The 13,547-nt window shown below is 52.0% G+C and overlaps 1 protein-coding gene across 4 annotated transcripts in view; it reads right to left on the bottom strand.

Annotated features, from left to right (window-relative positions):
• The window catches only part of stard3 (StAR related lipid transfer domain containing 3), a 118,785-nt gene that overhangs the window by 65,129 nt on the left and 40,109 nt on the right, over positions 1–13,547 (bottom strand). For all 4 annotated transcript variants that reach the window (XM_063037065.1, XM_063037063.1, XM_063037066.1 and 1 more), the window contains 3 exons: positions 13,122–13,199; positions 12,940–13,017; positions 2,618–2,674 (listed from right to left, as the gene is read on the bottom strand). In XM_063037065.1, coding sequence (XP_062893135.1) covers positions 2,618–2,674; positions 12,940–13,017; positions 13,122–13,199 — 213 coding nt within the window. The remainder of the gene's footprint in view (positions 1–2,617; positions 2,675–12,939; positions 13,018–13,121; positions 13,200–13,547) is intronic.

The raw sequence follows: 13,547 nt of genomic DNA, 5'->3' as shown, positions 1-13,547 counted from the left end.
GAGGACGGACAGAGGGAGGAGGGGCCTAGGGGACGGACAGAGGGAGGGGGGGCCTAGGGGACGGACAGAGGGAGGAGGGGCCTAGGGGACGGACAGAGGGAGGGGGGACCTTGGGGACGGACAGAGGGAGGGGGGGCCTAGGGGACGGACAGAGGGAGGGGGGGGCCTAGGGGACGGACAGAGGGAGGAGGGGCCTAGGGGACGGACAGAGGGAGGGGGGACCTTGGGGACGGACAGAGGGAGGGGGGGCCTAGGGGACGGACAGAGGGAGGGGGGGGCCTAGGGGACGGACAGAGGGAGGGGGGGCCTAGGGGACGGACAGAGGGGGGGGGGCCTAGGGGACGGACAGAGGGGGGGGGCCTAGGGGACGGACAGAGGGAGGGGGGGCCTAGGGGACGGACAGAGGGAGGGGGGGCCTAGGGGACGGACAGAGGGAGGAGGGGCCTAGGGAACGGACAGAGGGAGGAGGGGCCTAGGGAACGGACAGAGGGAGGGGGGGCCTAGGGGACGGACAGAGGGAGGGGGGGGCCTAGGGGACGGACAGAGGGAGGGGGGGCCTAGGGGACGGACAGAGGGAGGGGGGGCCTAGGGGACGGACAGAGGGAGGGGGGGCCTAGGGGACGGACAGAGGGAGGGGGGGCCTAGGGGACGGACAGAGGGAGGGGGGGCCTAGGGGACGGACAGAGGGAGGAGGGGCCTAGGGGACGGACAGAGGGAGGGGGGGCCTAGGGGACGGACAGAGGGAGGGGGGGCCTAGGGGACGGACAGAGGGAGGGGGGGCCTAGGGGACGGACAGAGGGAGGAGGGGCCTAGGGGACGGACAGAGGGAGGGGGGGCCTAGGGGATGGACAGAGGGAGGGGGGGCCTAGGGGACAGAAATAACACAATAAAAATTGAAAGATTAACTGGATTTGCCACACGTACACTGAAACTCACAGCAAAGTGCATCATTTGCGTCGACCGCCATCGCAGTCCAAATAAAGGACGTGTTGGGGGCAGCCCACAAGTCGCAGCAACACAGCACGCCCACGGCTCGTCAAGTCCTCCACCAGGACCGCAGCCTCGTCGTAGGGTCCGGAGGGTCACGTTGGCTGGACTCGGGGCTTCGTGCTTTGGTTCTTCTTGGCGGGGTCACCCACGCCAAGCAGGCCAAAGGGTAGAGGGCAGACTAACCGGTCCTCCAGGTTCGGGGGGGGGGTTCAGCTCAGGGCAACAACCCTGACTGGTCAAACAAAACTGTTACGGAAACACCAGTGAAGGATCCCACAGACAGACAGAGACGGGGGACGTCCATTGCTGCCCCAAACGCCAGCGACACGCACTAACCCTAACCCGTACGTCTGTGGGAGGAAACCGGAGCCCCCGGGGGAAACCCACACGGTCACGGGGAGAACGTACAAACTCCTGACAGGCTGCGGCTGGGACTGAACCCGTATCCCTGGCGCTGTAAAGCCTTGCTCGAGCGGCTAATCTTCGAGAACAGGAGACAAGCTCAGTGGAACGACAAACGAAGATCGCCCAGGACGCGGGAGGTTCCCTCTGCCTGAGGGTTTCGACCCCGGGGTCGCAGCCTCAGAATGAAGGGATCAAAGGGCCGAACACCAGAACGTACAGTGGGACGCGATGTTTGCCTCAGCGACTGACGCAGCCCGAGGATCGTGCCCGGGGGAAGCCGGCAAGCGTCGCTACGCTTCCGCGCCAACATAGCTGGCCCGCAACTCGCGGACCCTAACCCGTTGGAGGGAGGAAACCAAAGCAGCCTGAGAAAACCCACACGGTCAAGGAGAGAGCAGAGAAACTCGTTATCGACAGTGGCTGGGATCGAACCCCCGGTAATACAACAATAAAACCACCCCCCCATATAACAGCGGGAGGAGAAGATGGCGGCGCGACGCAGCTCACAGCGGCCGCTCTGGTGGTGATGTCTGTTATCTGTTAACTAGGGGGGCCGTGCACAATCCTGATTTGATGGAGACAGATGTGAGAGCACGGGGGAACATCTGGTGAAACTTCTGAAATGCCTGTTTCACTGCCTCTGCTACTGTGTGATCCAGAATCTCCGGAGGGGAAGGCCCCGAGTCCTCGGCTTTGCTTGTTGCTTGGCGGCCGGGTTAAAGTCGAAGTGCTTGGCTGAGGATGGTGCTCGGTGTCGGAGGGCTGGTCGGAGGCTCGAAGTTTTCGGACGGACTCAGGGTCCGCTGCGGTCGGGTGCTTCCAATGGTGCTGCATCGGCAAGTTTGCGGCGCTCGGAGGTTCATGGCAGGGAGAGTTTCACCCTTCTACCGTCTGCGTGAGATGATGGGGCTATCGGGACTTGAGACCTGTTTTTTTACCGTGCCCATGGTCTGCTCTTTATCAAATTATGGTATTGTTGCACTGTTGTAACTATATGTTATAATTATGTGGTTTTGTCAGTTTTAGTCTTGGTTTGTCCTGTGTTTTCTTGTGATATCATTCTGGAGGAATGTTGTATCATTTTTTAATGCATGCATTTCTAAATGACAATAAACAAGGACTGAGTGTCCTCATAATTTAAAAAAAAATTTACAGCTGCCTGCTCTAATGCCAACCACCCCATTATAAAAGTCATAACAATCAGAAACGCAAGTCTTCTTACCTGTATTGAGAGAATGACTTTTACAATTAGAAAGCCACAGGTAATTAAAGTCGTAATCTGGAAAAAAAAGCACAATAAGTGACAGTTCTGGGTGGGGACACAGGCAGGCTGTTCAAACGCGAATGAGCCCCACAGTCTCTTCCGAAATAGCCCCACGCCCAGCACAGTGTCACTGGCACACCGCCAGGGCACACCAAGACTCAGCAATAACCCATTACCACCTTCTCATACAGCAGGGGAAGGCCCTTTGGCTCACCGGTCTGTGCTAACCACAGTTGCCCGCAAACACGCTGAACTGCGCGGGTGCATGGCCGCACAGTAGCCGAAAGGCTCCCGCGCACATAGCCTTCGTTGCTGCGCAGCTGGAATTTCCTTTTGTGCCGCGCTTTATTAAAGGGCCGCGCAGTTTTCAAGCCGTGTTAATAATAAAAAAAAATTAGAGTGGGCATTGTGGCCTTTAACCCTCCAAGTCCCACCCCTCCATCTACCTCTGAAATGCCACATTGCCCCCACCTCGAACATTTCCTCTGGCAGCTCATACCACAGGCTCACCACTCACTGCGGACCTACGTTACCGCTCGGGTCTCTTGTCAATCTCTCCCCCCCCACTGGCCTTCAAACATCAAAGTATTGAGTACAGGAGATGGGACGCTATGTAGAAGTTGTATAAGGCATTGGTGAGGCCTAGATTGGAGTACTGTGTGCAGGTTTTGGTCACCTACCAACAGAAAACAAGCAAACAAGGTTGAACGAGTGCAGAGAAAATTTACAAGGGTGTTGCCGACACTGGAGAACCTGAGTTATAAACAAAGGTTGAACAGGCTAGAGTTTTATTACCTAGAAGGGGAGATTTGATAGAGGTTCACAGAACTATGAGGGGTATAGATAGGGGTAGATGTAAGCAGGCTTTTTCTCCCCCACTGAGGTTGGGTGAAACTACAACTAGAGGTCATGGGTTAAGGGTGAAAGGTGAAATGTTTAAGGGGGAAACTTTTTCACTCGGAGGGCGACGAGAGTGGGGAACAGGTTTCCAGCACAATTGGTCCACGCGAGCTCGATTTCAACGTTTGAGAGAAGTTTGGTTAGGGGCGTGGAGGGCTGTGGTCCCGGTGCAGGTTGATTTGGGAGGGTGGGGGCAGTTTAAATGGTCTGGCACAGACTAGATGGGCCAAATGGCCTGTTTCTGTGCTGTACTTTTTTTTAAATCACTATTGATTCATCCAGTATCTGCAGTCTTCCCACCTTCAGAGAAGGAAGTCTGTGATCGTCCACTTTTTCCTTACCGCTCCTCATCTGAGCTTCTATCAGAGTCCCCCTTATCCCCCTCTGCCCCAAGATCCACCACGGCCAACCTCAGGGCTTTCTGTTCATTTCTAATCTCCTCTGCACCCACTCCACCGTCACAGCGTCATTCCTGTAGCGGGGTGGCCGAAACTCCGCATGATACTCGCCGTCCAGCCTCACGGACATGCAACGTAGCGTCCTAAACTGACCAGCGACGGCCAGTCCACCTGTGCGGTCACTCCCGTGTGTGTGTGTGTGTGTGTGTGTGTGTGTGCCCCCAGGCCCCTCTGTCCCATGACACCCTTCAGTGTGCCCGGTGCTCACTGTACAGGACCTGACTCGTCTTTCCCCACCGAAGGACTACTTATGAGTCAGCTCACTGAGACCACAAGACGCAGGAGCAGCATTAGGGACCATTCAGCCCATCTAGTCTGCCCTGCCCTTCCATCGTGTCTAACTTACTATCCCCTCAACCCCCATTCTCCTGCATTCTCTCCGCAACCTTCATCGTCCTTGCCAGTCAAGGATCTATCAGCCTCCGCTTCAAATCTACTCGATGACTTGGTCTGTACCTCCAGCTGGAGAAATCCCTCCTCATCTCCGTTTTAAACGGAACTCCCTCATTCTGAGGCCGTGTTCTCTGATTTTAGATTCTCCCCACTATTGGAAATATCCGCTCTACATTCAATCTATCGAGGTCTACCAAAATTTGATAGGATTCAATGAAGTCCCCTTAATACTCAGAGTCTAGACTGACATCTATATCATTTATTATTATATTGTAATTTGCCCTCTACTGTGCGTATTGTCTTGTTTATTAATTATTGTACTGCACTGTTTTGTACACTTTATGTAGTCCATAAAACCATAAGACAAAGGAGCAGAAGTAGGCCATTCGGCCCATCGAGTCTGCTCCGCCATTTTATCATGAGCTGATCCATTCTCCCATTTAGTCCCACTCCCCTGCCTTCTCACCATAACCTTTGATGCCCTGGCTACTCAGATACCTATCAATCTCTGCCTTAAATACACCCAATGACTTGGCCTCCACTGCCGCCCGTGGCAACAAATTCCATAGATTCACCACCCTCTGGCTAAAAAAATTTCTTCACATCTCTGTTCTGAATGGGCACCCTTCAATCCTTAAGTCATGCCCTCGCGTACTAGACTCCCCCATCATGGGAAACAACTTTGCCACATCCACTCTGTCCATGCCTTTCAACATTCGAAATGTTTCTATGAGGTCTCCCCTCATTCTTCTAAACTCCAAGGAATACAGTCCAAGAGCGGACAAACGTTCCTCATATGTTAACCCTCTCATTCCCAGAATCATTCTAGTGAATCTTCTCTGAACCCTCTCCAACGTCAGCACATCCTTTCTTATATAAGGAGACCAAAACTGCCCACAGTACTCCAAGTGAGGTCTCACCAGCGCCTTACAGAGCCTCAACATCACATCCCTGCTCCTATACTCTATTCCTCTAGAAATGAATGCCAACATTGCATTCGCCTTCTTCACTACTGACTCAATCTGGAGGTTAACATTAAGGGTATCCTGTACGAGGACTCCCAAGTCCCGTTGCATCTCAGAACTTTGAATTCTTTCCCCATTTAAATAATAATCTGCCTGTTTATTTTTTCTGCCAAAGTGCATAACCATACACTTTCCAACATTGTACTTCATTTGCCACTTCTCTGCCCATTCTTCCAATCTATCCAAGTCTCTCTGCAGACTCTCCGTTTCCTCAGCACTACCGGCCCCTCCACCTATCTTCGTATCGTCAGCAAACTTAGCCACAAAGCCATAGTCCTGTGTAAGTCTGTAGTCTAGTGTAGTTTTTGTGTTGTCTCACTTAGTTTACTGTAGTTTTTGTGTTGTCCTATGTAGTCTAGTGTAGCCTTGTGTTGTCTCACGTAGTCCAATGTAGTTTTGTGTTGTTTCATGGAGCACCATAGTCCTGGACGAACGATGTTTCGTTTTTACTGTGTACTGCACCAGGTCGAAATGACAATAAAAAGTGACTTGACTTGCCTTGAATTCCAACCCCCCCCCTGCCCAATTCTTCCGAATTTCAGCGGGTACAGGTCCAAAGCCATCAAATGCTCCTCACGTTATTAACCCCTTCATCCCTGGGGTCTTGGTCGTGAACTCCCCCTGGACCCTCTCCAACGGTAGCACATCTTTTCTGACACGGGGCGGTGGGGGGGGGGGGCGAAGCTGCTCACACTGCAGTCTGACCAGCGCCTTACAAAGCCTCAGCACCACACCCTCGCTTTTACGTTCCAGTCCCCTCGAAATGAATGCTGGCACTGCATTCACCCTCCTCACCAACTCCTGCCAGAGGACTCCCAAGCCTCTTTGCACCTCTGATTTCTGACTTTCCTCCCCATTCAGAAAATAGTCCACACCTTCGCCCTCCTACTAAACCGCACAGCGCTGCATTCCATCTGTCACTTCCTTACCCATTATCGAATCCGTTCAACACTACCTGCCCCTCCACCTATCTTTGAAAGTTCGCCATCGAGGCCAGGTGACACACTGCCCCTGGAACCTACCACTTGCCTGCCCTGATAGACCCCTCCCGTGTGCACCTCTCCCAGGTGGAGCACGTGTAGCGATCTGATCGGTGTGGACCGTACGCAAGACAAGCTTTTCACTCTACCCCGTGACAACAGTAAAGCAATTATAACACGGCCAGTGGAACAGAAATCGGTGAACAGCTTCTACCCAGCCCGCAGTCGGAGAGCTGACCGCTCGCCCCAAACCCCAAGCTGAGCCTCTGGCCGAGAAGTGCAACGGCCAACCTCAGCAGGTGGCCCCGACCGTCCTTCCAGTTGGGCTGAACTAACCCAGGTCGTCAACAGACAGTGCGTGGGCAGGATGATGCGACACAGGGCGTAGCACGGAGAGAGATTTAAAGATTAACTTTTTTTGTCACATGAATACTGAAACATGCAGTGAAGCGTGTCATTTGCATCAATCACCGACACAGCCCACAGTAGTGTAACATAGAAACACAGAAAATAGGTGCAGGAGTAGGCCATTCGGCCCTTCGAGCCTGCACTGCCATTCAGTATGATCATGGCTGATCATCCAACTCAGAACCCTGTACCAGCCTTCCCTCCATACCCCCTGATCCCTTTAGGCACAAGGGCCATATCTAACTTCCTCTTAAATATAGCCAATGAACTGGCCTCAACTGTTTCCTGTGGCAGAGAATTCCACAGATTCACCACTCTCTGTGTGAAGAAGTTTTTCCTAATCTCGGTCCTAAAAGGCTTCCCCTTTATCCTCAAACTGTGACCCCTCGTTCTGGACTTCCCCAACATCGGGAACAATCTTCCTGCATCTAGCCTGTTCAATCCCTTTAGGATTTTATATGTTTCAATAAGATCCCCCCTCAATCTTCTAAATTCCAACCAGTATAAGCCTAGTTCATCCAGTCTTTCTTCATATGAAAGTCCTGCCATCCCAGGAATCAATCTGGTGAACCTTCTTTGTACTCCCTCTATGGCAAGAATGTCTTTCCTCAGATTAGGGGACCAAAACTGCACACAATACTCCAGGTGTGGTCTCACCAAGGCCTTGTACAACTACAGTAGAACCTCCCTGCTCCTGTATTCAAATCCTCCCGCTATAAATGCCAGCATACCATTCGCCTTTTTCACCGCCTGCTGTACCTGCATGCCCACTTTCAATGACTGGTGTATAATGACACCCAGGTCTTGTTGCACCTCCCCTTTTCCTAATCGGCCACCAGTCAGATAATAATCTGTTTTCCTGTTTTTGCCACCAAAGTGGATAACTTCACATTTATCCACATTAAATTGCATCTGCCATGAATTTGCCCACTCACCTAACCTATCCAAGTCACCCTGCATCCTCTTAGCATCCTCCTCACTGCTAACACTGCCACCCAGCTTCGTGTCATCCGCAAACTTGGAGATGTAGCGGCCAGCACAATGCTTTACGGTACAGGCAACTTAGAACAGAGAAGAGTACAGCACAGAAACAGGCCCTGCAGCCCACAAAAACACCCAAACACTGATCTCTCTACCCACACCATGTCCATCATAAAGTCCGTAGTTGGATGCATCAGCAAGGGAGATGAGGCTGAGTACAGGGCTACGGTAGGAAACTTTGTCACATGGTGTGAGCAGAATTATCTGCCGCTTAATGTGAAAAAGACTAAGGAGCTGGTGGTAGACCTGAGGAGAGCTAAGGTACCAGTGACCCCTGTTTCCATCCAGGGGGTCAGTGTGGACATGGTGGAGGATTACAAATACCTGGGGATACAAATTGACAATAAACTGGACTGATCAAAGAACACTGAGGCTGTCTACAAGAAGGGTCGGAGCCGTCTCTATTTCCTGAGGAGACTGAGGTCCTTTAACATCTGTCGGACGATGCTGAGGATGTTCTACGAGTCTGTGGTGGCCAGTGCGATCATGTTTGCTGTTGTGTGCTGGGGCAGCAGGCTGAGGGTAGCAGACACTAACAGAATCAACAAACTCATTGGTAAGGCCAGTGATGTTGTGGGGATGGAACTGGACTCTCTGACGGTGGTGTCTGAAAAGAGGATGCTGTCCAAGTTGCATGCCATCTTGGACAATGTCTCCCATCCACTACATAATGTACTGGGTGGGCACAGGAGTACATTCAGCCAGAGACTCATTCCACCGAGATGCAACACAGAGCGTCATAGGAAGTCATTCCTGCCTGTGGCCATCAAACTTTACAACTCCTCCCTTGGAGGGTCAGACACCCTGAGCCAATAGGCTGGTCCTGGACTTATTTCCTGGCATAATTTACCTATTACTATTTAACTATTTATGGTTTTATTACTATTTAATTATTTATGGTGCAACTGTAACGAAAACCAATTTCCCCCGGGATCAATAAAGTATGATTATGACTATGACCTTGTCCATCTTCCTGACATTATAAACGTCCCTTAAAAGCCTCTAGTGTATTTGGCTCTATCACCATACCAGGCACCCACCACTCTCTCAGTAAAAAACTTACCCCTCACATCCCCCTTGAACCTCCAATGCCTGCCCTCATTTCAACTCTGGGAAACAGGTACTCTCTGTCCACACACCCTCTGCCCCTTATAAACCTCTATCAGATCCCTCCTCAGCTTCCAACGCTCCAGAGAAAACAACCCAAGTTTGTCCAGCCTCTCATGATAGCGCACATCCTCCAAACCAGCCAGCATCCTGGTCAACCTCTCCTGCCCCCTCCCCAAAGCCTCGACATCCTTCCTGTCGTGAGGTGACCAGAACCGTACACAATACTCCAGATGTGGCCTAATCGGAGTTTTAGAAAGTTGCAACGTAACTTCCTGACTTTTGAACTCAGTGTCTCGACCAATAAAAGCAAGCATTCCATCAGCCTTCCTAACCACCTCATCGACCCGTGTAGCCAGTATCAGGGAGCTATGAACTTGGATGCCAAGATCTCTCTGCTTAACAACACTGTTAAGGAATCAGTCCTTAAGATTGAAAAGATTCCTCCCACAGGCCAACGAAGTACCATTTGGTCATTGTAAATAGTCCTGTGACTAGACTAGGATTAAATTGGGGTATGGAGGGGGGGGGGGGTTTGAAGGGCCTATGCCAACTTTAAACAGTGTGTTGGGGTCAAGTGTTGCCACGTCTTTGGTGCCAACATAGCACGCCCACAACTTGCTGACCCTCACCCGTAGGCCTTCGGAACGAGGGAGGGAATCAGAGCGCTCGGAGGAATCCCGCGTGGTCACAGGGAGAACGTCCTAACGTCCTGGCGGGGGAATCGAACCCAGAAAGCAGGCGTGCAAAGTGTGCTCAGAGACCGGAACACGTCCCCGTCAGCCGAGGCGGTGCCAGCAGGACGTCAGCCGACCCCTCCTCGCTCCTCTCGCAGGCAAAGTACAGCAGAACGCGGTGAGTCACAGCCTGGCTGCGTCGTTCAGCGACAATTCACATTGCAGCCAAGTCGCACGCAGAGCTCAGAACCGCAGCCAAACCTGGGCGACGTGTTACCGGGGACAGTCTGCTCTGAAAGCCAGGGCAACGTACAGCAGCAGCCAGGCTGCGCCCGTAACAGAGGCAGGCGATGACTGGTCTGGGTGGCTGCCCACACCCTTACCACCCCGAGCTCTGCACGCCCACGTATACCAGGCCCGTTCGCTCACTGTCGAGAGAATCCAAAATCCACCCACCCTCAGCTTTGGCCCCACTGGCATCTTATCTGAGATGTGCAGGCATTGCAGAGGGCCCAGAGCAGGTTCACCAGGATGATTCCGGGAATGAAAGGGTTAATGTACAAGAAGTGTTTGATGGCTGAGGGCCTAGACTCCCTGGAGGGGATATCTCATTGAAACATGTCGAATTAAGAAAGGTCCAGAAAGAGTGGATGTGGAGAGGATGTTTCCTATAGTGGGGGGAATCTCAGACCAGAGGACACAGATAGAGTGGATGTGGAGAGGATGTTTCCTATAGTGGGTGAGTCTAGGACCAGAGGACACAGGTAGAGTGGATGTGGAGAGGATGTTTACTATAGTGGGGTGACTCTAGGACCAGAGGACACAGATAGAGTGGATGTGGAGAGGATGTTTACTATAGTGGGGTGACTCTAGGACCAGAGGACACAGATAGAGTGGACGTGGAGAGGATGTTTCCTATAGTGGGGGAGTCTCAGACCAGAGGACACAGATAGAGTGGATGTGGAGAGGATGTTTCCTATAGTGGGTGAGTCTAGGACCAGAGGACACAGGTAGAGTGGATGTGGAGAGGACGTTTCCTATAGTGGGGGAGTCTGGGACCAGAGGGCACAGATAGAATGGATGTGGAGAGGATGTTTCCTATAGTGGGGGAGTCTAGGACCAGAGGACACAGATAGAGTGGACGTGGAGAGGATGTTTCCTATAGTGGGGGAGTCTCAGACCAGAGGACACAGATAGAGTGGATGTGGAGAGGATGTTTCCTATAGTGGGTGAGTCTAGGACCAGAGGACACAGGTAGAGTGGATGTGGAGAGGATGTTTCCTATAGTGGGGGAGGCTAGGACCAGAGGGCACAGATAGAGTGGATGTGGAGAGGATGTTTCCTATAGTGGGGGAGTCTAGGACCAGACGGCACAAATAGAGTGGATGTGGAGAGGATGTTTCCTATAGTGGGGGAGTCTGGGACCAGAGGGCACAGATAGAATGGAAGTGGAGAGGATGTTTCCTATAGTGGGGGAGTCTAGGACCAGAGGACACAGGTAGAGTGGATGTGGAGAGGATGTTTCCTATAGTGGGGGAGGCTAGGACCAGAGGGCACAGATAGAGTGGATGTGGAGAGGATGTTTCCTATAGTGGGGGAGTCTAGGACCAGAGGACACAGATAGAGTGGATGTGGAGAGGATGTTTCCTATAGTGGGGGAGTCTAGCACCAGAGGACACAGGTAGAGTGGATGTGGAGAGGATGTTTCCTATAGTGGGGGAGTCTAGGACCAGAGGGCACAGATAGAGTGGATGTGGAGAGGATGTTTCCTATAGTGGGGGAGTCTAGGACCAGAGGGCACAGATAGAGTGGATGTGGAGAGGTTGATTCCTATAGTGGGGGAGTCTAGGACCAGAGGGCACAGATAGAGTGGATGTGGAGAGGATGTTTCCTATAGTGGGGGAGTCTAGGACCAGACGGCACAAATAGAGTGGATGTGGAGAGGATGTTTCCTATAGTGGGGGAGTCTAGGACCAGAGAGCACAGATAGAGTGGATGTGGAGAGGATGTTTCCTATAGTGGGGGAAGTCTAGGACCAGAGGACACAGATAGAGAGGATGTGGAGAGGATGTTTCCTATAGTGGGGGAGTCTAGGACCAGAAGACACAGCCTCAGAACCCAGTGATGTCCATTTCAAACAGAGATGAGGAGGAATTTCTTTAGCCAGAGGTTGGTGAAACCGTGGAACTCTTTGTCACAGGCAGCTGTGGAGGCCAAGTGTTTGGGTCTACAGTAGATTCCGGTTAATGTGGGCAGCCATTTATTTGGGACAATATGCCGCTTAGTTGGGACAGGAGACTGTAGCTGAACAATTCCTAGCTGGAGCCAGCCACGTGCTCGAGTGGCCATTTGCATTTAAATAGTGAGAGACGTGTGGTTGTGTTATCCTCCTGAGCAGAAAGACACCAGTTTCAAAAGCAGTTATTTTTGATAATCTTGCGCGATTACGAAACTACTTCATGCAGGAAGGCAGCGAGGGCAAGTCCAATATCTGCACGAGGTTTCTGCACTGATTTTGTTCACAGATAGTCAAGCAAAAGAACACGTCAGCAGACACTGGATGACTTCCTCTGTCAGTAACTATTGGGAAACAATACACAGCTCTGCAGAACTGTAGAGATATTGGTGGTGCTCTAATTTGTTCTGTACTTAAGTACTTAACTTGTTACTCAGTATTACCGGTAGCATACTCAGTATATACAGAGCTGTGCGAACGTTTTAGGCGCGTATCTGCAGCTAAGGAGCCTAAGACTTTACAGACGGTGCTGTGTTTGTCAGCGTGGAGCGGAGAGCGAGTTTGTAAATCTGGGCGGGAGCAGAGGATGTTGGGTGGGGCGCTGTGGGACAGGTGGCAGGGGAGGAGTGCCGGGGCGGGAGGTGGCACGGGTACAGACACACCCAGCCCTGAGACACCAATTGGTTTATTGATCATTACAGAGTGCTTCCCGCTCCCTCCCCTCTCCCCAACCCTGATTCCCCTCTCAGGCACTCTAAGTACTCAACTTTTACACAGTACAGTATCTTTTTTTTAAACCATGTCCATGAAACTTTGGCTAATTGGGGCAGACGCCTACCTGGCCCACAATATACCAGTCCCAATGTGCCCCAGCTGGAATGCACTGTAGGTTGACGGGTTCTCGATCGGTCAGGGTGACAAGGGTTACCAGCAGGAGGCAGGAGAATGGAGCTGAGAGGGGTAATAGATCGGCTCCTTTGCCCCCGTGGTGGTGGACCCTGGATAAATGCGCACCCCTCGGCGGTCAACCGCGGAAACGCAAGGGCGACACTTACCGCGATGGCCCACCAGTGACGCAGCCTGAGGATGGCGTAGGCCAGCAGCAACACCAGGAACCGGAAGACGGCCAATAACTGGAGAGAGGGAGGGAGGAGCAAACAGGGTTCATTGCACGGAATCGCCACGCCTCCGCAGCGACGGAATTCTGGTCGGTCGGACGCACGGACGGGGTACTTACAAAGATGTCAAAAAATGACTTTCTGAAATCATAATCAAGTATTTCTTCCTTCAGATTCTTCTCAATGCCATCTTTTGTCTGAGAAACAAAGAACACAGAAAGGTTTCAGTGTCACTCACATAAGAAATAGGAGCAGGAGTCGGCCATTCGGCCCGTCGAGTCTGCTCCGTTATTCAATAAGATCATGGCTGATCTGACCATGGACTCATCTCCACCTACCTGCCTTTTCCCCATAACCCTTAATTCCCATACAATGCAAAACTCTATCCAACCTTGTCTTAGATATATTTACTGAGGTAGCCTCGACTGCTTCATTGAGCAGTGAATTCCACAGATTCACCATTCTCTGGGAAAAGCAGTTCCTCCTCATCTCCGTCCTGAATCTACTCTCCTGAATCTTGAGGCAATGTCCCCTCGTTCTCGTCT

Source organism: Mobula hypostoma, chromosome X1 (assembly GCF_963921235.1).
Source record: "Mobula hypostoma chromosome X1, sMobHyp1.1, whole genome shotgun sequence".
Taxonomy (NCBI): Eukaryota; Metazoa; Chordata; class Chondrichthyes; order Myliobatiformes; family Myliobatidae; genus Mobula; species Mobula hypostoma.
Note: the sequence above shows the minus strand (reverse complement) of the source record. Positions and strands in the feature narration are given on the sequence as shown.